Below are 24,237 nucleotides of genomic sequence, written 5' to 3'. Positions count from 1 at the left end.
GGATGAATATCCAACTGCTCGGTGCTCGGCACTCATTACTGCAGACTCGGGCCTGATGACTCAGTACTCAGTGCCTGGTAGTCGGTCCTTGCTCAGCATTTGGTCCACGATCCTGGAGATCCTGGTCCTTGGTATGGAGCATCAACTATGTGATCCAGTGTGAAAATACTCAATTTGTTGGAACTTCATGGTTCTGAATTACCAATCCCTGGTACACCTGGGATACTTGATATTCAGCCATTGGTTGAATCACTGGTACTCAGTGCATCTTTGATACTCAATGTTCGCTATTCGGTCATTGGTGCTTCATACCAAGATCATGCATCATGTCGCCCTATCTGATCCTCGCAATCTCCACCACCCCAGATCTGATATCCCCCTTAAAGCCGAATCATAGGTATCATCTTATACTTGACATCGGATTTCCCACCATCAAATACATCCCTTCATCATGAATGTGTCCCCAGACTCCAAGATTGAGATATCCTTCTGGATCTCTTGGGCCTTGACCATCGCTCATGAGGCGAGTGAATATACAGAACAGAAATTCAATGTGGACAAGATGGGAGGGGATCCGGTCATACCTTCTCCTCACCTAGACACCAATCTTGTGATGGCTTGTGATCGATTGGTTGATTGCCTCATCAAAGCATATCACAATCCCAGTGAGTCAGAATGCCGATTTGGATCTTCTGTTGGATTATTTAAATGCCTTGATCACAGTTCAGATGCAGATTGATATTGCAAGATACAGCAAATTGATATCCCAAAGGACACTGGCAATAATGAAGAGAGAGAGAAGAAGCTGCTTGACAGGTCTCCTCCTGGCAATGAGGGTACCAAGTTTGTCGACATGCCTGCCACAGTTCTCGATGTCACCGGTGCCATCATCATGTGGTATCTCCCAGGAGCACTCACAGACACCACCCAGGTATTTCAGATCCTCTGTCACCCGATGGATCCAGAATACTCAATATACTACAGGAAGAAATTTGGAAGGCCTCACAATTACTGACTCCCACACTCGAAAAAAGTGTGAAAGTCAGTGGCAGCCGGAGGACTAATGAAGAGTGGTTCAGCTAAGGCTCTGGGAATAGTGACATCGCTGCCGGATGCATCAATATATCCCCAACTTGGTTTCAGCAGGGGCATGAGGTTGGATGCTATGACATGCCGATGTTCCTCGGTAGTTAAACTCACCAATCCCATAGACTGTCTCAGACCCGGAGGTATCCGCTTCATTGAAGGGTCCACACTTCCTGAGGAATATCCTCAAGCTATTGTGAGGCTGGCAGCTATTGCATCAGCTGCACTCAGGGTCATGCATCCTCGACAGTACTGGGCAGGCATGCGAGCCTTTTCAAGCCTCGGTGAGTCAGCTGAAACCAAGAATCTTCCGAACATGTCAGAGACCCTCAAGCTCTGGGCCTCCATCTTCAATACCCTCTCTGTCATTTCTAATCGGCAAACCCCATATCATAGAGACCACTTATCATCTCCCAAGTGGTTTGACATTCTCACAACTGTGGGGAATTATTCTAATGCTCGCATGAGCATGCCAAGCCTTCAGCTGGAGTTCATGTATGATCCCGGGGTCATGATTGCATTTTCAGGAAGGATAGTGAGGCATGGGGTCCATGAAGTAGCAGGGGATCAGGGTTGCTTGGGCATGGTATATGAGGGATTCTGTCCATATTTATGCAGGTGTTCCTTCATGTGGATGGGCCATGATGGATTCAGGTAAAGATTCCATTCAGTGAAACAATGGCCAGGGCGGGTCATTAGTATATTCATAAATTCCATACCTCTGACAAAGTGATCAAGCCCTGACTGAATGTTGAGCATTGAATACTTTGGATCAGGTCGTAAGTATTGAGCACTGAGCACCACATGCTGAGTCAGTCCCAGGTTCCAACCACCCATAACCAACCACTCAGGCATGAGTACTGAGCACCGAGTAACATAGTCCTACATCCAGTATCACCAAGTTAATATTTGCCTTCCTAGCTCATCGGTCTATACAATCAATAGTTCTATCGGCCCATCTGTCTATACAATCGGAGTTCCACCGAACTCCACCGACTTCTGTCCTCCATAATTCCCCAGACTTCCGTCAGACTTCCCCTCTGTCCCCCAGAAATTAAGAGCACGTACTCAGGTAAGGGGCACAGTGCACAAGCTGAAGCCGAAGCCCTTTGAGTAGTCTCCCCCTTGAGCACGACCTTAACATATACAATCTACAGGTTGATCGGCCCATCCGTCTATTCAATTGACAGTTCCATCAGCCCATCTATCTATATGATGTACAGTCCCATCGGCCCACTAGTCTACATCATTCAAATATCTCGGCCCTCCCATCTCTATCAAATCCCTTACACATAGTGGCAACATTGGCCCATCCATCACCATTGAGTATTATATACACATCGGCCCACCCATCAATATCGAGGATATTATGACATCGGCCCATGGTCTGCTGGCCCGTTTAATATGGGATATTATGTCCCTCAGTTGGTCCGTCTAACATGGAGTTGTACACTGAATGGGCTCACATTTACCGATACATCAATTTCAGAATATGAAATTGATTGGACTGCACTAACTATTGCCCATGCAATGGTCAATCCCAGTGAGTGTCCCAAAATATTTTTAACTGTCATGAATTCTAAAGCAGAAGTATAGTCAATGTTGATTGGGATGTGGATCAATATGCTGACAGGGTCAAGTTGTTGCCACCGAATCAGAAAGGCTCAAGAAGTACTTCTCTGAGGCAGTGCTTGGCAAAATTTCGACTCCGGCCACCATTGTAGATAGGCATGGCAGAATCTTGATGGTTTACCTCCCCAATATTTTGTCACCTTCTCATCTAGTATGTTTCTGGATGGGATTTTCCCTCAGGGGCTGATTGATTAATTAGGATTACATTAACAATGCCACCTCAGGCTTAAGAAATTCTCTTCTTGATACCCTGCCGCCCATTTCAGATCAAAAAAAAGTTGGCAAGATGATAGCTTTGTGGTGCCAGAGGGAGGGGGTGAATTTGGGGCTGGTAGGATTACTGTGTCGCCTGCATATTTCATGCAAAGACAAGAGGTATTGTATTTTCAGTGCTGAATTTTCCCAGTTCTCACTTGGTGATTAGCGATTGATAGATCCTCTCGTAATGTCGGAGTCTTACAACTCAAAGGAGGTCCAAAAATGGCTAGGAGCTTTAACAACATCAGAACTTCTATGGAACTCCATTACCGCAGCAGTGGCACCAGAACTTTTTGAATCAGGCTCCTCTGCATTTTCCAAGGTTGTCAAGGAAGTTAGGCGGCAAAACAATAATTCGGCTCCAGTGGATTCTTGGCCCTCTATCTTTTCAGGGTTGGAAATCATTGCCAACCAAACAACCTTCAGCCCCAGAGATCCTGGTGGATCTCCTTCACTTTTTGATCTTCTGGTCAGTTTAGGTCAAAATCATCATGCAACTCTTTCTTTGGCCAACGTCCATGCAGAGCTAGACTATTCACCTGGTGCAATGGTCTACATTGCCAGTAGGGTACTGGAGCACTCTGTGGGTCCTTGTTAGGTACCATGCCAGCTCAAGAGGCAGAGGGGTCGGGGCTTGGCTTCAGCTCTTGCGCTGCGCCCTTAGCCGAGTATGTGCTACAAATTTGGAGTGGGTCTGACGTTGTCTGATGAGTGGACCGCTTGGGTCCACTTTGAGGGTCGGGGAGTAAGAGCTGCTAGCGGTGGACCGACTAGGAGTGGAGCGGAGAAGGCGGGGAACGATGTGGAGGGTGGATAGGAGCAGGGGGAATGTTTTGGTAGGAGCGGAGAAGGCAAAGGATAATGCGGAGGATGGAAAAGGGTCAGAGGGGAATATTGAAAGGGGCGGAGAAATAAGGGAGAGACTTAGAGCATGGCTCTAAGTCGGAGTGGAGGGTTGGAGGGTCGGAGGTGACAACAAGTTGAAACTTGTGTCCAGAGGAGGCAAGGTCCTACTGAGAATTCTCATGAGAGGTAACTGCGAGAAGACAAGTAATATTAAGACTAAGGAAAAATATCTAAGTACAGGATATGTTATATACTTCTATGTGTGAGGCAGTGATCAGGATAACTATGTAGTAAAGCTATGTACCAAGGATATAGTTTGTAAGTACTTTACATAGGCGAAGACATAAGTCGGAGCGGATATCAATATGTACACGTTGGATCAGCGATTGGGTGGTAATAGAAATTACCGGTGATCCGGAAGTGAGGGTCTATGTACCGAAAAGGAAAGCATATACCTAAAAGGGGAAAGAGGTCCAGTTGAATGGAGAGATTATGGAAGGGGACTGGTTGAGCGGTTGAGCGGATGCATAGGGCGGAGTGTGGACTTGTGATTGGGCAGAGTGCGGACTTGTGATTAGGCAGAGTGCGGACTTGTGATTGGGCAGAGCAGAGGGGGTTGGAAAGCGGAGCGGATATTGATATGGGAGTGGTCGGATCAGGTATATGACAGTCCTTGGATTAATGGAGAATGAATTGTGGTTGCCCATTTCATGAAGGATGCTGTGCATGATAGAGTAAAAGTACCAAGGCCAAGTTTTCCTATGCAGAGGAACTTTTTAGAGTTGGTAGGGAGGAAACCCAAACACATGGGTCAGGAGAGCCAATAAATTACAAATATAGTTAGGATAGGAACAGGACTGTTCTGGGGTGTGTGGGCGGTGGTGGTGGACTGCCCCAATAATGCCAATGTTCTTGTTGTTTTGTCCCCTTTGACAGACTCTCAATTTCATGATCTCGCAAATCACACCGAGGAATAGAAACAGGGTCAGAGTCCAGCCATCTTCATCTGGAACTCGCCCATCAAAAAGAAAAAGAGGCACTTATAAATATGCATATATCCCTTCAAAAACACGGAGGGGAAAAGATTTGTGGAAAGAAGCTAATGCATCATTTGTCTATGAGGACTCTGATAGTGAGATAGAAGTGGCTTCACCGTCAAAATAAAAGAGGCATCACCATATTGAAGATCATATACTGGTGGAATATGACCAAGAGGTTCATGGTGATTTTTGGATGAGAGGCTTGGATGGTATGAAAAGAAAAACAAAAGTGAGTTCATTGAATTTTGAAGTCTCAAGTTTTTTAAAAAAAAACATGTGCAGACCCAAAATGATTTCCTTCAAGATTACTTGCCTTGGCGCACTGAATATCTTTCAGTGTTATTGGAGTTAGAGCAGCTGGTCAACGATGGGAAATGCAAAGATTGTGGAGAAGGAGAGGGGTTGATCCAGTGTTTGTCTTGCTCAGGAACACATGCTTGGTGTCCTTCTTGTGTTGTTAAAGCTCATCAACACAACCCCTTCCACAACCTTCAACTCTGGAATGGCAGGTTCTACGAGACTACTACCCTGCAGGCTCAAGGGTATACAATGTATCTTGGCCATGGGGGGGAACCATGCCCCAATATCTCACATCAGCCAGACCCATCTCCCTGGGAAGATCTTGGGGCCATGAAAGATGTGTTTGCACAGGAGGAGGGGGATACAATTAATGACATGCAGTTAGGAGTATCTAACCTAGTCATTGTGCACTCTACTGGTGTTTACTCACACAGTGTATCATGGTGCCAGTGTTCTGGAGCTGAGAAGGCCCAGCATCTCCATCTCATGAAAGCAAGGTTATTTCCTGCCAGTATCACTCGCCCTCAATCTGCTTTCACATTCGATGTCCTGGATAACTTCCTCATAGACACTTTGGAGTGCAAGACTTCAGCCATGAGTTTCTATCAAAAGCTCCATCAGTTCACAAACAATGCATTCCCTGATAAAATACTGGTGAGTAATTTTATATGATTGTGTGCCCTGCTGATAGGACAAAAAGGACTGTTACCGTGAACTTATGCAAGTGTCACATATATGGCGGGATTTGGTTAATAAAAAAAGGTTTGGGTTTGGACATGACATCAAACGATCCCCTGGTCCAAGGGATTTAGCCCTTTATTGCCCAGCATGTCCACAACCTGGAATCAACTTGCCAATGTCTTGGAGATATGACTATGAAGAGTAAGCTGACTTGTAACTATTGCAGTAGTATGTCACTCATTATTGGTCTGTGGTAGGTGGTTAGTTATGCAAAGATATGTGGTCGATGGAAATTTCACAGCACAACATATGAAAATGAAAATTCCGGAAGATGATGTTTCTCTAGCAGATGGAAAGGGATACATGGTAACAGAGGGACCTTATCAAGCTCACATTCATGATTCTGTAGAAGAGAGAGAGGCAAGTGATGATTTTAGGATGACCAGTTCCTCCTGACTTATAATATTTTTGAAGAAATCCACTTGCAACAATCATCAGGCAGTGAATGAAGCAAACATCCAAAGAAGCAACCTAAGAGCTACAGGGGTTGGGGCACCAGCATGTGCTAGGCATGGATGCTTTGTTCCTCATGCAGTGGTAGACTTCCAAAAGGGAGAGTGGTTTGTGATTGTTTTGCTATTTCAGACAATGGACTGACCCTGTAGTCAGGCACATGAACATGGACTATTCCATTTGCAATACAGTGAAATATATGCCCGAACATATTGGCAGTGTGCTCATCATCTATGATGTTGCATGTCAGTGGAGTATTCACTTTGCTGAACGGGTGGACCAGAGCTATCATCTGTCCCTTCCTGAGGGGACTGAAATATTATCTGCAATTGGCAAGTTCCATTTGAGCACACATAAGTTTCAATGCTTTCCTAGGTTCAGCCTGAATTTTATAACCAGAGCTGGACATATTGATGGGGAAATATTAGAGATGCTCTGGGCTCCTTTCAACAAGATTTCCCCCACTGCAAGATCCATGTCTTTGGCTCACCGAAAGGAAGTATTGGATGACCATATGTGGGATTCCAATTGGAAGAAGCTGGTTGGCATTGGCAAGTCCCCTTCATTCTGGTTTCTGTGACTTCGCCTGACATAAAATTGGCAAAAGTCAAGTCATTACTCAAAAAGTATTGTCAAGCCCTACAGGGTGTTAGTGACACTCAGGGTCCATACGAGGAATTAACTAGATCACTTGATTTGGATGATGTTCAGGAGTGGAAAAAGGCAGTCGAAAAAGCAGCTCAGGACCGTGGAGAGCTTCTTGACATCTATCAGCCTAAAATGGATAGGTCTTGTGTTGTGGACAGTTAATTTTGCCCTGATGGAAAATAATTTAAATCACCCTCTATGGCTGAAATACATCTCAGATTGACTGAAAATGAACTATCTGCTAATGGTAGGACTGGGTCTGTTGCATGGTTGATTGAGGGTATAAATATAGAAAATGCTCAGTAAGATATTTTAACTTTGGGATTGGATTGACTTAAATTGTGTTACTAGAGATGCCTTGAGATTGTCTATAAGGCAGCTGCCCCAGGATCTGACTGCTTCTCAGGGAACTGGAATAGAAGAAAAAAAGGCAAAAGCTCATGGCATGGATTATTAAGTTCTATGAGGCTGCAGAGGTCATGACTAATGGTATGGAATTGAAGGGAGGTGAAGGAGCACCACTGGACAACCCTGAACTGTGCCTGGAGGAGGCTGACATATCCAGTATGGAAGATCCAGAGGAAGAGGACTTTTTCAACTTTGAGGGTAATATTGACTCACCTGCAGAAGTCACCGAGATTTGGATGCCATCATGGGCAGCCTCTGGTCACATCATGGATGATGTCATCTTGGCATTACATCAAGAAGAACTCGAGCTTTGAAAGGGTCAAGCAAACGACTGCCTGGAAAAGCTTTGTCAAGCCCTGGGTGATAGATCAGTCGTGTTTCGGGAGAAAATACACTTCAACAAATCAGTCCATCACCAGGGCACTAGATCTAAAAAGGAACTTCAAAAGATAACTCTCTCCATCAACAGACAGGCGCGAGTTTACAGCCGGGCAAGGGCTGCAATGCTCCGCCTAGGGGCTGACTCTGATACAGTGGCAGTGTATCAACCCCTAAAGCCTCAGGACCTAGTGGTGAGTAAAGAAGTCACAGAAGAAAACAGGCATGGGCAGGGTTCAGATAAATTGCTTGGTTTTGAAGGATAACAATGCAGAGGACAGTCAGAAGAATGTATGGATGAATGAGTGTAAGTTTTATTGTGATCTGCTTTTTATCAAGTCAATTAGCTTATATTCCCCATTTCCAGTTTATCATGTGAATTGGTTGAAAGTTAAAGCACGGTATGACCATTGGTCAGAAGAACTGAATTGGTACAACATGAAATGTTTTGGACCATATCCTGGTTTTGGACACAGGAGGAGAGGTGGAGAGTTCAGGCAGATGAAAGCATCAAGAATGGGAATAGGGCATATGCTGAGAGGCGGGCATCTATGTGGGCAGAATTTTCAGCTCAGGGTCTCAAGAATTTTGAAGGAAAATTACATATAACAAGTTGATAGTTCACGAGTTGACATGCTAATGTAATTTTGATCTTCCTGACTTGTAAAAAAAAGTGTGATGTGAGTATTCAGAATGTAAACATGGTGTAAAGGGGCTGGCCGACATGCTTTGGGCTTCTGGCCTAGTAGGCCTGCCCACCTCTGCAGTATGTGGGGGGTGGCTGGCTGGCCTAGGAATGAAATCTTACTGGGCCAGCCTCCCTTTGCAGCCTGCATAGAGGGGCTGGCTGACATGCTTTAGGCATCTGGCCCAGTGGCCTGCCCACCCCTGCAGTATGTGGGGGGTGGCTGGCCAGCCTAGGAGAGAATTCTTGCTTGCAGGTCCAGCCTCCATCTGCAATCTGCATGTCGGGACCAGCCAACATACTTTGGGCATCTGGCCCAGTAGGCCTGCCCACCCCTGCAGTATGTGGGGGGTGGCCGGCCAGCCTAGAAGTGAATTCTTGCTTGTAGGGCCAGCCTCCTTTTGCAATCTGCACTAAGGATTCACTCAAACTCATCCATCCAGTATCCTGGATGGGGGTACTCTATGTAAGCAAATAGATATGTTATAAACCGAGTGCACAACCAACTGGAACTTGACTTAGTGTGGTTAGGTGTGATGATAACGGGTACTCCATAAATGTGTTATAAAATGAGTGTATAACCTACTGGAGCTTTACTGAGTGGTTGGGTGAGGATGGGGAGGGGGTGTACTCTATACAAGTAAATAGATGTGTCATAAACTATAAATTAAGCACACAACACACACACTCCAATAAATATCTCTCCAAACTTACTCAAATTTGCTTCAAAATGACAACTTTAAAATTCATGAATGCTATTGTCAAATCTGTCTAGAAGTGTCCTAATATTTACTAGCTCTTGTCTCACATGTATGCCAGCAGTATGTCCCTCCATGCAGACCATAAAAGGAGGCTGACCCAGCAAGAATTCACTCCAACGCTGGCCAGCCACACCCCACATACTACAGAGGTGGACAGGCCTGCTGGGCCAGTTGCCCACAGGATGTGTTAAGGTTGTGCTCAAGGGAGAGGTTACTCAAAGGGCTTTGGCTTCAGCTCATGCGCTGCACCCCTTACCCGAGTACGTGCCCTTTAATTTCTGGGGGACAGAGGGGAAGTCCAACGGAAGTCTGGGGAGTTCCGGAGGACTTAGTGTCGGTGGAGTTCGGCGGAACTCCGGAAGGTTTATACTGGGACGGAGTAAGGCTACTACAGAAGTCCAGAGTAGAAACTGAACAGAGGTTAGACTACCCTAAGGTAGAGCCGGAGAAGTAGTCCTAAGGTTTAACCCCTAAGACTCGGAGGTGGACAAGAGATGAGACTCAAGTCCAGAGATTGCAGGAATGAGCAGAACTAAGATGATATTCGAACTGAGGAGTTCCGGAGTATTACAGGGGTTTATATACTGTAGGTATCATGTAGGTAAATCAGTCAGCAAAGGTGAGGGCTATGTATGAAGCATGTGGAAAGTCTATTACTAAGTATAACAGATCAAAGCAGTGAAGTCAGAAATGAAGTAAGAATGGACAGATCAGTAAGCATAGCGGAATAGGACATAACCGGTAACCGGAGCAATAGCTAATCTAAAAGGAGTTAGGGGTGAGTGTGGAGATGAAGGCGGAGCGCCGGGCGGAATAGTAAGACGGAGGACTGGACTTTAATGGAGTAGATCCAGAATTCCGGATCCAGAGGTACGGGATATGACAGGATGCCAGCCAAGCTCTCCATGCAGACTGCAAAAGGAGGCTGACCAAGCAAGAATTCACTCCTAGGCCGGCCGGCCACCCCCCACATACTGCAGGGGTGGGCAGGCCACTCTATGCAGGCTGCAAAGGGAGGCTGTCCTAGCAAGAATTCATTCCTAGGCCAGCCAGCCGCCCCCCACATACTACAAAGGTGGGCAGGCCTGCTGGGCCAGATGCCCACAGGACACTGGCCAGCCCCTTCTTGCAGACTGTAAGGGGGGGCTGGCCTACTCAGCCAGATATGAGAAGCATGCCCAGCCTGCCCTCTCCCGCAGACCGCTAAAGCAGGCTGGCCCTGCAAGCAACAATTCATTCCTAGGCTGGCTGGTAGCCCTCCACGTACTGCAGAGGCAGGCTGGCCTACTGTGCCAGATACCAGCAGCATGTCGGCCGGCCCCTCCATGCAGCCTGCATGACCAGGCCTACCCACATATTCACCACAGCCTGGATAGGTATACAGGTAGTGCAAGGATCTGCATCACTGGCCTACACAGATACTGCAGAGATATCATTCTGTATAATAGGGCACCAGCCTACAAGGGTTCTGCAACACTGGCCAGATCTGGTTCTGCATGGGCCAGCCACTGTCCTGTACACCTGGTTTTGCAGGTCAATGTACACATCCTATCACTAGGTTCTGCAGTACATATGACTGAAGGGTCTGTCCTTCAATATGTTGGACTATGCCCTCAAACATCAAGACACCGTGAATACCATTACTCAATGGTGGGAGGTGGGTTTGTGGAAGTTTGAGTTGGAGGATCATGAGTGGACAATGCTGGGACAGCTGCGAGATGTACTCAAGGTCAGTGCATTCCTTTTTTGTCACAACTGCATACTAACATTGTTTGTTTGCATCTGTTAGATTCTAAAGGATGCAACACTGTACTTCTCGCGCGCAACACCCAACCTTACAACAGTGATCCCAGCAATGGATCACATCTACAATATGCTCACATCCTACTCTCACAACAAAAAATATATGCTCTCAATCTGTTCTGCAGTTCAACTCACCAAAAATACTCTCAACCGCTATTACCAGCTCACAGACAATTCTGTAACATATCAAATTGCAATGGGTATGTGATTTTTTTTTGTTTTAAAAGACTGACATTTATATACTAATTCAAGTCTTACATCCACAGCATAAACTAGCCTACTTTAAGGCCACACAATGGGAAGATGACTGGATTGAAACAGCTGATAGACTTGTGCATGAGGAATTCAAATGTTTGTACTTATCAATCAATGACAACTCTGATGTGGAGTCCAAGGATAATGTCTTCAAGTCAAATGACAATGTACTGATGGTATGATTTGCTTTATTCTTTATTTCACATCTGTACTGAATAATTCTTACTAGAGTGATAATATCTTTGACAATCTCCCAGCGCTCGCACCCCCAAAACATGTTAACGCAGACTCCAAACTTGACCGGTACCTCTGTATGGACGTAGAACATGTCACTCACCCTATCGCTTGGTGGCTATGAATGTCAAAAGTCTTTCCCCCTGGCTTTCACACATGGCTATCGACTATCTAACCATCCCTGGTATGTACTAACTAACTTTTTTAACACACTGCAAGCTTATATTTTCCCACAGCAACATCCATTGATGTAGAATGGTTGTTCAGTCGCAGGCGTCTCATCTTGTCACACATCAGAAATTGTCTGTCAGCTCAGTCAACACACGCACTTCTTTGTCTTGGCCTATGGAGTGAGTTGGGCCTCGTCGAGTCTGACGACGTGATTCAGGTATCAAAGCTTCCAGATGTTGTGGGGGAAGATGAAGTCATGGCTGACGGTGTTGGATATTTAACATCATCACTTAGCTTTCACTTAGCATTTATTTCCTTTTTTGTTCACTACTTATATTGTGTTCAGTTCAAACCTTATACCTCAGCTGTTTGTTCACAACACTGAGGTATGTATAGCATCTCGTTGATCTCACCGCACTTCTCTTACAATCATTTCTCTCTAGCTCTCTCATATAGGTACTTTAGTAATGATTAGCTGTTTGTTCACAACACTGAGCTCTCTTGTATAGCTTTCTACAGACGGATGGGACAGCATTTCAGACTACTAGAGCCGCTGTTGTCAAGGGAGCACCGACTGCTGTCGAGACCAAGGCAATCCAGTGAGTGGCTCATCGAAGATCTCAAGGTGAAAGCCACCGTCACTTCGCTGACTATCATCTACTGTACAACAACTTATATCCGTCCTCTCACAAGGTCACTGCTTGCGGACACCTGGAAGACCCTTGAGGAACATTACGGCCGCATTGACGTCAGCTCACAACATGTCGTACATCAAAGCATCTACTCACTTCAGATGAAAGATGCACAAGACACTTCCAATTATGTCAGATAGCATACCACTGCTGCGTGAGCGCTTACTTCGGATGGGAGCTTCCTATTCTGACGAAGAAGCCATGTTTCAGCTGCTTCACAGGCTTCCAAAGACCGGCCTATGGCCAGCAGTTCAAGGCCCAATTGACCTTCTTCGCCTCTGGCGCATCCCTCTTCAGCTCATCTGCAACCCCACTCACCTTCGATAACTGTGTCACCTGCATATCTGCTGAAGCTGCCCTATCAACTCGACAAGGAGATGCTCATCAGCGGTCCTGGGTCAGAGTATGCCAATGCCACAGCTGTCGTGCCCGTCAGTAACGTCAACCCAATCACCTGGTCTCCGCAAGCACCGTCATAACCCTGATGGTGTGCATTGTACCACACTGGGGTATAACAAAGGCGATCACGACCATGCTGCATTGCTATCACAAAGGGGGGAGGCATGGAAGGCCAGGCTCCTTGGCTGAAGAAGAAGAAAGAAGCCACAGCAGCTGCCGCGGTTGTGCCTCCAGCCGCACCGCCTGCTCCAACAGCCATTGCTGCCAGCGACCAGCTCTACTACCACCTTTCCAGAGGATCTGTCTTGTGTGTCCATCGTCGGGATCGCAGAGTCTCCCTCTCTGCCCTCACCGGACGTGATCGCATGCATTGCATCTCACGCTCTGTCTACCATCCTCGATTCTGGGATTTCAATGACTCTGATCAAAAATCATGAGTATTTCTGGTCCTACTCCCTAGCCAATCCCATCACTGTTCGCACTGCCAATCATGGCAAGCTGCCTACCTCTGGCCGTGGAGACTGTGTTGCTTGGCTCATGGTTGGTAGGGACATGTTGCCGTGTTTGCTTCACCAACTGCCTTCATGCTCTGAGCGCCATGATCAATCTACTGTCTGTCGGGTGGATGGTGAAGAAGGGATGGGAATGTAACTTCCGCGGGGACCCTGGTCATTGTGAACTCGTATATTGCAGGACACAGCTCGGGGGCATCCCCATGTCCAGCCCATCTGAGACCTTAGTCTTTGTAGATCTCAAGTTCATTCTTCCTCCACCCACCTCGATTCCCCTTGTTGCCCAGCCCGCAGAGCTCTCTGCATTCATTTGCGTCGTTCAGTCCCTTGATCTCTGGCATGCATGCATTGGTCATGTCAGCAGTGATGCCATCAAATGTCTTCCCCGCATTGCCAAGGGGGTGACTATTGACTCAACTCTCCCTCTCTCACGCTGTGAGTCATGCATCATGGGTAAGCACCCTTGGCAGCCTTTCCCACCTTCGGAAACCCCTTGAGCTCCTCACTTCCTGGCGCTGATTCACTCTGATCTGTGTGGGCCAATGCCCATGAGCACTCCTCACGGCAAGCGCTACTTTGTTGTCTTCCTCGACGATCACACAAATGTCTTGGATGTCCAGCTCCTTGCCACTAAGGATCAGGCCTTGGATGCTTAGACTGCTGTCCACGCCCGATGGGAAAACCAGTCTGGTCTACGGGTGAAGATTTTTCGCTCTGACAATGGCGGTGAATTCATCAGTGCTGCCTTCTCTGCAGCTCTCACAGCTGCTGGAATTGAGCACCAACTTGCCACTCCTTTTGCTCATCAGCAGAATGGGACTGCCAAGCGAGTCATTTGCACCCTCGAAGGGCGTCTGTACTGCCATGCTTGCCTTTGCACGTCTCCCTGCGCATACTCTGGGGGGAAGCTGTCCTCATGGCATGTTATCTCTTCAACCGCTCCGAGTCCAGCACTTTGCCGTCTGGGAAGACCCCATATGAGATGTTGCATGGGGTGCAGCCAAACTTCTCTCACCTACGCATCTTCAGTGCTCGCTGCTTCACACACATTCCCCCGAGCTTCAGGTGAAACTTGGTCCACGTTCCTGCAAAGCGATCTTCATGAGCTACCCTCCTGGTGTCAAAGGTTGGCTGGTGCCACAATGTTGTCTCTGGTGTCTTCTTCAACTCTCACAATGTTGTCTTCGACGAGAGCTTCGGGGGGCGTACCTTTCCTGATAGTGACGACAAATATGACAACCCACCAGCTCCTGTGGTTCCTGCAGCACCCACTCCTGCTCCTGCTCCCCTTCCTGCAGCCTCTGGTCTTCGGCGGTCAGGTCGCACACGTGATCTTACTGAATGCAGTGTCCTCTTCCAGTCTCAAATCTCTGACAACAAAGCACGTCTAGCCCGTCAGCGCAAACTTCAGTAGGCCAGGATCCAGGGGGTGCCTCCTCCTCCCGCAGTTGATGCTCCGGCTCCTGCAGATGAAGACGCCATTGTGGCAGACAATGAGGCCATTGGGTTTCCCAAGGTACTGGCTAACCTCATCATTGCTGAGATGGCATGCATTAGTGTTCGCAGTGATTCCCGTCGCAATCCCTCCTCCCCTGGGTATGACCTCAAGGTCCCACCAGCCACTTATGACGAAGCGATGTGTCAACCCGATTGTGACCTCTGGCTCACTGCAATGCACAAGGAGATCACCCTTATGTCCGAAATGAACATGTATGAACTCCTTCCTTTGCCAAGTGATTGCAAGGCCATCGGGTGCCGCTGGGTTCTCAAGTTCAAGGAGGATCAGAAGGGTGGCTCCGTCTTCAAAGCATGTCTTGTTGCAGGGTTTTTCGCAGATTCCTGGTGTCAATTTTGGTAAGACCTTTTCACCCGTCGCCAAGTCTGCCTCTGTTCATGTCCTTGCTGCCCACGCAGCCGCTAATGACTGGGAACTGGACAGCTTTGATGCCAAACACACATTTCTCTGGGGTAAACTCCAAGAGGATGTTTATATGTGTCAGCCTCCTGGATTCGAGCACACTGATCCTTCTGGGAAGCTTCTTGTTTGTCATCTCCTCTCTTCTCTCTATGGCTTAAAGCAAGCGGCATACAATTGGTATGAACTTCTGTGGGAGGTCCTTGCATCCTTAGGTTTCGAGCGCTGTGCAGCTGACTATGCCATCTTCATCTTCGATCATGTCAACGGCATGGGGGTGAGGGTCATCTGCATCATTGTGTGGCACTGTCGACGATGGACTTGCAGGACTGTAACTGATCCGACTGTTCCTTGACAGTGCAAAGGGGCAAATTGCTCAATGCTTCAGGATCACAGAACCTAGGCCCAGTCGCTAAGTACCTTGGTGTTCAATTCGAGTGTAATCACACCTCACACAAACTCTGGATGCATCAAGCAGATTATATCACTTACCTTCTAGAGGAACATGGCCTCACTGATTGCAACCCTGTCTCATTGCCTATGGATCCAAAGTTTCCCTTCGGACGACCCACAGACATTTATCCCCATGTCAAACACCTTGAAACTGAGTATTGCAAGCTCGTTGGTGAACTTCTTTATCTGGCAATGTATACCCATCCTGACATCGCCCTGACCGTCATGCAGCTCGCTCAACACAACTCCAATCCCAAATCGTGCCACTACTCTGCCGCAAGGCAAGTCCTCCGCTACCTCACAGGCACCATTCACTCCCATATTCATTATGGGGGTGCCAATGTGAATCGCGCACTCCATGGCTTCAGCGACTCCAATTGGGCATCATGTCCAGAAGACCGCATCTCTATCACCAGCTATGTATGGTTCTACAATGGTGGCCCAGTTTCGCACTCCGCGAAGAAACAAGCAACCCAGGCCCTCTCATCAACCAAGGCTGAGTACATGGCATTGACTGCTGCCATTCAGGACAGACTCTGGCTACAGTCCTTCTATCAGTGCCTTCACATTCCCATCACACTGCCTCTTCAACTCTTTGCCAACAATGCTGGGGCCATTGCCTTGTCCACTGAAGCCGCAAATCACATTCACACCAAGCACATAGATTTATGTTATCATTTCATTCGAGCTCACATCAAAGAGGGCACTTTCATTCCAATTTGGCTTTTTACTCATAGGAACATGGCAGATATCTTTACCAAGACACTTCCTCGTCCTCTTTTCACTCATCATAGGTCCAGTCTCTCTCTCGTTCCTCATTAAGGGGGTGTGTTGGATATTTAACATTATCACTTAGCTTTCACTTAGCATTTATTTCCTTTTTTGTTCACTACTTATATTGTGTTCAGTTCAAACCTTATACCTCAGCTGTTTGTTCACAATGCTGAGGTATGTATAGCATCTCATTGATCTCACCGCACTTCTCTTACGATCGTTTCTCTCTAGCTCTCTCATATAGGTACTTTAGTAATGATTAGCTGTTTGTTCACAACACTGAGCTCTCTCGTATAGCTTTCTACAGATGGATGGGACAGTATTTCAGACTACTAGCTAATACATTCTTTATCTTGTAGTTGTAATTCACAGAGATCTGCAGGTCTGTTTTGCAGGTACCTGTCGAAAAACCCGTACCCGCTGTGTGGGTATGGGTATATCTCAGGGTACAGGTACGGGTTTGACTATTGATACCCGGGGGTATACCCGTGCAGTTCCCTAATGACAAATCAATAGGATAAGCTGTTTGTATTACATATCCTATTTACCTGCCCTCTTAATATTCATGAAGTCACTGCTAAGTGCTGCAGCTATTGCTGAAGTACTGCAGGGTAGGTTTACCCCCCTCATTAGTAACACATATGTTATACTATATACATTACTAACAAGTGTGGGAACAGGTGTCACTCAGGTGATACAATTATATGTATACCTTGAAAAACACCTTCTCGAGTCTCGACGTATCCCCACAACCCTGTGCTATCTAGGAAAGAGGTCTTCCCAGACTCCACATACTTCGTTAAGGACCCGTTTGTGTTTCCCACATGTCCTTTCGGGTAATCTCCTCGATCCCAGTACTTACTTTGCTAACACTCTCTATCTCACAAGGTCACAGGTTCGTTATCAGCTCCACCACTACACTTTCCCCCCGCATATCATGTCTGATTCAGTCGACACACGTGAAAATTCCTAGCTTGTACTGAGGAAGTGCAAACCTGTGGTCATTGTCACAACGTATATGATCATGCAAGCAGTCTGTCTGCCCTCATCAAGAGCATCTGGATATCGTGTGTAGGAGTTCTTTGATGAAATCTCGTGAGACACGATCCAACAAATACCTAATGGGGGACTGGCTCATCTGCCTTGCACTGTTATAGACAGTGGACTTGGCCCCAGAACTCTATGGCATATCATTGACAATAGGCTACCGCACTCCTCCACAGGTACCATGCTACATTATTGCCTTCATGAACGTTCTGGTGAGAATAGCCACATCAGTGTTCGGACTCGGGAGGTAACAAGAAGACCCAAGCTCACCCCAGGCACTGTGCTGTCATAGAGACACAGTAATAACCATGCTCATTCTTGCCTCTCATTAGCAATGGCCAGTCAGATCACCAGTCACTGTGCAGCACTTCCTACAATCACATGGTATGACACTCAGAATTTTCCCATTTGTTGAACAAAAATACAAGGACGAATTGTCGTTGTTAAAACCTAATTCAAGATTGCACCCCACTTTGCCTGCGAGCATGTTAGGTACCGTGCCGACTCAGGAAGCAGAGGGGTCGGGGCTTGGCTTCAGCTCTTGCATTGCGCCCTTAGCCGAGTACATGCCCTGAATTTGGAGCGGGTCCGACATTGTCCGACAGTAGGACAAATGGACCACTTTGGTCTGCTTTGAGGGTCAGGAAGTAAGAGCTACTGGTGGTGGGCAGACTAGGAGTGGAGCGGAGAAGGCAAGAAGTGATGCGGAGAGTGGATAGGAGCAGGGGAATGTTGATAGGGGCGGGGAAGGTGGAGGATAATGTGGAGGGGCGAAGGAGGATATTTGATAGGGGCAGAGTAATAAGGGAAGAACTTAGAGCACAGCTCTAAGTCAGAGTGGAGGGTCGGAGGGTCAGAGGTGACAACAAGTTGAGACTTGTGTCCAGAGGAGGCAAGGTCCTACTGAGAATTCTCATGAGAGGTAACTGCGAGAAGACAAGTAATATTAAGACTAAGGAAAATATCTAAGTACAGGATATGTTATATACTTCTATGTATGAGGCAGTGATCAGGATAACTATGTAGTAAAGCTATGTACCAAGGATATAGTTTGTAAGTATTTTACATAGGCGAAGACATAAGTCAGAGTGGATATCAATATGTACGCGTCGGATCAGCGATTGAGCAGTAATTGGAATTACTGGTGATCCGGAATTAAGGGTCTATGTACCAAAGGGGAAAGTATATATCTAGAAGGGGAAAGGGATCCAGTTGAATGGAGAGGTTATGGAAAGGGACCGGTTGAGTGGTTGAGCGGAAGTGTAGGGCAGAATGCGGACTTGTGATTGGACGGAGCAGAGGATGGATGAAGTGGAGGGGTCGGAAAGCGGAGCAGATATCAATATCAGAGCAGTCGGATCAGGTATATGACAGAGCAACCGTAAGCATGCAGTCTAAGGTTCACACATCTAGAACATGGTAGGCTGTAAGAGTACTCACCACATGGTCTGCAGTCTTGGCCGACGGGGGTGAATCTAGATTCCCCGGTAGCTGCGCCAGCTATCACTGTGGCAGACATGAGCAAAGTGGCCAGTGAGATGAATTTCATAGTTGCAAGCTAAGAGAGGCTAAGGCTTGATGGGGTTTTTCTATTGAGTCAAAAGCTAGTACTTTGGTTTATATACATGTGGTGTAGGGAACACCTATCTAGCTGTGCGTCTGCTCGCATAACCAGATGTTCCTCGGTTTCTGAATCAGGACCTCAAAAGCATTGTTACAGTGCTCCAAGATGGTGTCTCGTGACACCTCCAATGACGTTGAGCTCGTAATGGAATTTCTGTCAGAATATGCCAAGTTGATCCACTCACCTGACGATCCCAATGACGTTGAGCTCGTAAGGGAATTTCCGTAAGAATATGCAAAGTTGATCCGCTCACCTGACAATCTCCTGAACGACCAACTTCTGGTCGTGTTCTTGCTTGCTTTCCGAGTCACTGGACGTGTTCGCATCAAGACCACGCATGTATCCACAGTCAAATCCCTCGTCCAGATCAATGTCTATGGGGGAACTGCCACAAGTTGGCGGCAACTAGTAAGTAACCCGCACCCTAGTGGAATATTGTGTTGATAGTGAAATTGATGAACCGGACATTTGCCAAAATGTTGTTGCTGGAGGAAATGGATAACCTTCATCCATAAGCGTGCAACATGGGCAAAGCAGAGCATGCTCACCTCCACAGTACAACTCTGAGTTTTGGTGTATTGTAGTGCTACACAATCCCAATGTACGAGCCAGCCCCAATCGTGCAATTGAAGTAGTATACACGAGTGGTAGCCAAAGACGAAGGTCATGCTGGCAGAATTGATGAGGTGTGAATGGTCTACAGTTTTTACCGTGTAGGACTTGGGTATTACGAACTGGCGGCTGAATAATGTGGCCATGCATGGGAACTTACCAGTGATGACCCAGATCAATTTCTATTGGGAACTGCCAAAAGTGGTAGTGACTAAGTGATGCACGCCATAGGAGAAATTCGTGAAATCTATGAACCAGACATATGCCGAAAATTCAAGAGTGAGCATAATTTGTCACCAGAGGGATAGATAACCTTCATCTTGAGCTAGTTAAACAGGCCTGTACAAAGTAGAGTATGCTCACTTCCACAATACAACTCTGTGTTAGTGCAAACATATGGTAGTTGAAGGCAAAGGCCATGCCAACAGCATACAAGTTAATGTCATTATGGGATCATGTGGACGGTCTGTAGTTTTTTCCCCATGCATATTACGAGCTAACGACTGAAGAGCGCGCCCATGCATGAAAACTTACCAACAATGCAAGAAACTTGCTGGATACATGCTAATCAAGCACCCGATATGGAAATTTGATTTACAGAGCGCAATCTGGACATTGATATCTTTGGTGAAGCGACAACAGGGGAGGTCGGCACGTTCTGTAAACGTGAATAACTGATTCAACGGTGGCAGTAGAACCAACCCTTTCCTGTCGCTGCATACAGCGCTGCATCTTCATCATTATCATCACTGGCTTTGGGTTTGACCTTGTTGTCAATCTAATTGCACCAGTCCCTGTAGCTATGATGCATCAAGCCTGCTAACTACAAGTCACAGGTGATGCATCATCTATGCTTCTTAGCCTGATTTTTGATGCATTAGAACATGCTAAGTAGCAGACCTATAGTGTATAGCTTGGTCATGTGATGACCGCAATTTTGGCTTCCAAAAGCGGAAATTCACTCATTTTGGTCACCCCCTCATGTCAGGCCTCCCCACATTATTCCCACACACCATACCTCCGCATTTTTCAGCCACATGGTGTGGGAATTACCCCACAACACCTCAAACATCACCCAATTTGGTATACCCCACAATTATAATTATTCTCACACCCTCCCCACCTCACTGCAGCTTCACCAGCACACTACAATAGGTCCCTGTTCATATATAGGTAGTAGTTTAGTATATATATGTATAATATAATATAATAGACCGCTTTTTTTGTTTATTTGTGTGACAGCTCCCCCTCCAGGCCCCTTTCAAAATAGGGAATAGGGTAGGGTACAGAACACTTTCGCATTTTTGCCCCTTTGATAGGGAAGTGTCCCAGGGCATTCAGAACATGTTTATTAGTATATATGAAGAGATTCCGATCCTTATTTGACCCCCTGAAGCGCCCTACATCAATAGATATGGTATATATGCAGGAAATCACAAAATATGTTCTCATTTGATTATTTCTAGGTGGACAGACTCATAAAAATGATTCCCAGCATCTATTTAACAATGGGAACAATGTATAAGGAGCCCGGACCTGCAACTTGTCCGATGTGGAAATTCGGGGAAATACGTCCTGTGAAACTTTGACCTGTAACTCTGGGCGGTAGACTTGCGGGGGTCGGGCTTGTGAAGTGTGTGCGCTTCCATCGTGGTAATAACGCGCGTTCAGTAGAGCCATATAGGAGTTCACATATACTAAGGGCGTCGAATAAGCTTTCTGCGTGCAATACGGAGCTAACAAAGCGTACATTTGGACAGTAGCCACTCGATTGCAAGGTAGATGAGGTTGTTTGGCATTACTGCGCCCTGTAGGAGGCGATAAGCCACGGTATTGTAAATGCCATAGGGGGCACTCACTGTGATTATGCACGCCATCGATAACACACTGAAAGTTGGGAATCAGTGGCAGGATGGCGAAAGAAACGATACGAAACGCATACCTTGTCAAGCATCCTGTATTGATAATGTCTCTCACGAGCGTCTGAAGTGTCCTATCTGTTCTACAATACTATCTATCAGCCAGAGAAGAAAAAACACTAGGAAAAGCCATACTTAGTGAACCCCATCTTGGCAGTAGCAAGGAGGTGACACAATGAAGTGGCGATGAGGATGTCGATCAACGTGACCGCGCCCAAACCCAGGTAGACGGTCCACCGAATACTATCCAGCTCCGAAAAAAGATGGCACTTGAATCTAGATTAATGTGTTAGGTGAGATAGCCAATCGGTGCAGCGAGGCTTTTATTTACATTGCCCTGAGCAGAACTGGTGAAGAGGAAGGGTCAGTAGCAGATCAAGAAAATGCATTCTACTTCACCGATGGCAACGCCTGTGGGATACAGATGGGTCAACGTCAGTCAAAAAAAATTACGACACTTTGTGTTTACTTGCCTAAAACCGAGACAATGGGTACCGTCTTATGGTATTCTCAGATCGACAGGAGGCCAGCTGCGATATGACCGCTTACCATGACCGCAGGCAAAATTCTAGTTCTCCCTTTGCTAACTAAGATGATCAGGTAAGCTCAGTGTCATTGTAGCCTCAGTGGATGCATACGTATCCATATCCGCTGCAGATATAGGCTATGGTACGAAAGTATATCAGCAGGAAAATCCACTGGCCGAAGTAATACTCACAGGTGCACAGTATACACAATAAGTGTCTGAGAAGTCATGAGATGAGGTACATCACGCAATAGCTCGCTCGTGATAGCTTACGTCGATGATCATCATCACCTACGCGTGATGAGATCAAAAGGGAACAGTCCAGTATAGTTGCGATCATTGCGCACCTTAAAGCTCCACACAATCTCGGGAAGTGCTAGCGGATTTGCATAGTTGACGATAAGATAATAGTATATGATGTGATTGACCAAAGCGACATGCAAAGCATCGAGAAAACTGCGAGTGCGATCGTCAAGTCAACTGTAGCACCAGCGAACAAGCGCTAGAAACCTTACCAGAGCCAGCATACCTTAACATTGTGTTAGATCAATGGGGGCTTTCCTTTCATTCTAGTACACAGGGACTTACTGCAATTTTGTAGAATGTGATTCCCTCGTCCCTGTGTGCCTGGAAGTAAAGAAACGCTTGGACATTGCTCAAACCGAAAAAACTATCAAGATCAGTCGGAAATGAGCGACCCTCATATTGAAAATTGGACTGACATTGCACCAATAGTAGCGCCGATATATAGTGCACCAAAGGAATTATTCAGATCGATGTTGAATGCCATGTTGGATGCCATGCTAGAATGCAAATCTCTCGAGCGAGAGCTATAAGGCGGTCATGAAACACTTCGTGGTTTATACCTGTTCCGAGAGTGGTGCCCGCATCAAGAAGAGATCTTTATTTTGGTTCATAGTATGCAGCCCCCTGATCAGACCTATGCACCAAAGTCCCACGGAAACAGCATATGTGCCTTGATGTAGCTGGTCTCTAATACTATGCGGAAGATGAGGCCTTGCGATGAGTAGCAAGAGGTAAGGCAACATGCATACGTTTATATGGCATCGACGGGAGCGTCAGCATCACTCATGACAGTGATCCTGAGCGACGCTTTTCAAATTGCGGAAGCCGTTATCAAGGTCAGAGGAAAGGTGGGTCAACAGTAACAGCACTTCGCCTGGGAGGAAAATGGCATATGCGTCTCGAAGAAGTCGTCAGCACAGCTCATCCGGCAGTTCATCAACGATCCGCGTGTATAAGATTCGGGAGATTTATGATATGCGCGATTATGCTAATAAATATCCTCCAGATTCCCAACAGCATTATGCGTGATGCACCGTGGTTGGGACGGGCTGTGCGTAAGAGAGTCCCTTGTTGAACTCCAGAAAGTAGACCTCGGACATTATTATATAGCCGGCTGTACTAATTAAAGGATATACATCAATAGAGCGGGCGTCACTGGATATGCTGACCTGCCTCGGAGGCCTGGATGATGATGCCAACAGACCTTAAATAGCTGATACAAGGAATTGCAGGAAGGATTTAAAAAGCGCGATTCCGGTAGCTGGGGATAACCAAGGTGAAGGAGTGTATCCGTCATGCGCGAGGGTCCAGCACCATTGGTCTCGACAGTAGCGTCAGCATCACTCGCAAACGATTTCGAATTGCGAAAGCTGAAATTATCAAGGTCAGGGAAAAGGTGGGTCAACAGTAACAGCAAGCACTTCGCCTGGGATGAAAATGTCATGGAGCCGATCAGCACAGCTCATCCGGCAGCTCGAGCGCTCATCGTTATCGATGACCCGTGTTTGTGACACGCACCGCTGTCCTCTTTCCCAAGTTCGTTCTCCAACGTCTTGCTATTCTCTTCGAAATCTATCCTCTCACCTTGCTAGATCTGAATAAAATGACTCAGAGCCAAAAGGGTCAGAAGAGGCACTTTCCCTGGCTCAGAAAAGGATTTGAGACAAGAATCATCCCGATTCGATTATTGAGACTGCCAACGAAGAGCGGACAAAGCACAACATAGTAGGAAATCCAAAGAAGAGCCGGAACATACAAA

At 46.7% G+C, this 24,237-nt stretch overlaps 6 protein-coding genes across 6 annotated transcripts; 3 read left to right on the top strand and 3 right to left on the bottom strand.

Annotated features, from left to right (window-relative positions):
* Nucleotides 1-766: 766 nt before the first annotated feature.
* Nucleotides 767-3,301, top strand: EDB91DRAFT_1006960 (uncharacterized protein; the record flags this gene model as incomplete). Its single annotated transcript, XM_041312333.1, has 4 exons — nt 767-931; nt 985-1,070; nt 1,098-1,155; nt 3,143-3,301. Coding segments are annotated over 4 exons (468 nt in total), but the record flags the coding sequence as incomplete, so codon positions are not given.
* A 1,843-nt stretch (nt 3,302-5,144) lies between these two features.
* On the top strand, nt 5,145-6,936 carry EDB91DRAFT_1062557 (uncharacterized protein; the record flags this gene model as incomplete). Its single annotated transcript, XM_041314537.1, has 5 exons — nt 5,145-5,816; nt 5,863-6,044; nt 6,101-6,248; nt 6,318-6,463; nt 6,513-6,936. Coding segments are annotated over 5 exons (1,572 nt in total), but the record flags the coding sequence as incomplete, so codon positions are not given.
* Nucleotides 6,937-8,283: 1,347 nt separating this feature from the next.
* Nucleotides 8,284-9,376, bottom strand: EDB91DRAFT_1087307 (uncharacterized protein; the record flags this gene model as incomplete). The annotated part of the gene is made up of 6 exons (XM_041316191.1): nt 8,284-8,339; nt 8,394-8,450; nt 8,778-8,937; nt 9,062-9,107; nt 9,162-9,198; nt 9,334-9,376. 6 exons carry the CDS (start codon nt 9,374-9,376, stop codon nt 8,284-8,286), a joined length of 399 nt encoding a protein of 132 aa, XP_041170662.1.
* A 1,457-nt stretch (nt 9,377-10,833) lies between these two features.
* On the top strand, nt 10,834-11,476 carry EDB91DRAFT_1062560 (uncharacterized protein; the record flags this gene model as incomplete). Its single annotated transcript, XM_041314538.1, has 3 exons — nt 10,834-10,965; nt 11,026-11,239; nt 11,292-11,476. 3 exons carry the CDS (start codon nt 10,834-10,836, stop codon nt 11,474-11,476), a joined length of 531 nt encoding a protein of 176 aa, XP_041170661.1.
* Nucleotides 11,477-21,141: 9,665 nt separating this feature from the next.
* EDB91DRAFT_119025 (uncharacterized protein) lies at nt 21,142-23,172 on the bottom strand. Its single transcript, XM_041320529.1, has 16 exons — nt 22,895-23,172; nt 22,761-22,842; nt 22,688-22,701; nt 22,520-22,628; nt 22,446-22,463; nt 22,365-22,390; nt 22,285-22,310; nt 22,196-22,233; nt 22,120-22,144; nt 22,046-22,057; nt 21,978-21,993; nt 21,782-21,922; nt 21,670-21,729; nt 21,587-21,614; nt 21,478-21,535; nt 21,142-21,424 (listed from the first exon to the last, which is right to left on the bottom strand). Exons 1-16 carry the CDS (start codon nt 22,972-22,974, stop codon nt 21,204-21,206), a joined length of 954 nt encoding a protein of 317 aa, XP_041170660.1. The 5' UTR covers nt 22,975-23,172; the 3' UTR covers nt 21,142-21,203.
* A 510-nt stretch (nt 23,173-23,682) lies between these two features.
* EDB91DRAFT_1169782 (uncharacterized protein) lies at nt 23,683-24,032 on the bottom strand (the record flags this gene model as incomplete). Its single annotated transcript, XM_041320153.1, has 1 exon — nt 23,683-24,032. A coding segment is annotated over exon 1 (240 nt), but the record flags the coding sequence as incomplete, so codon positions are not given.
* Nucleotides 24,033-24,237: the final 205 nt, after the last annotated feature.

This window comes from Suillus paluster (assembly GCF_016628075.1).
Source record: "Suillus paluster strain FC165 chromosome Unknown EDB91scaffold_124, whole genome shotgun sequence".
In the NCBI taxonomy this organism is placed as follows: domain Eukaryota; kingdom Fungi; phylum Basidiomycota; class Agaricomycetes; order Boletales; family Suillaceae; genus Suillus; species Suillus paluster.
This window is presented reverse-complemented; position numbering and strand designations above follow the sequence as displayed.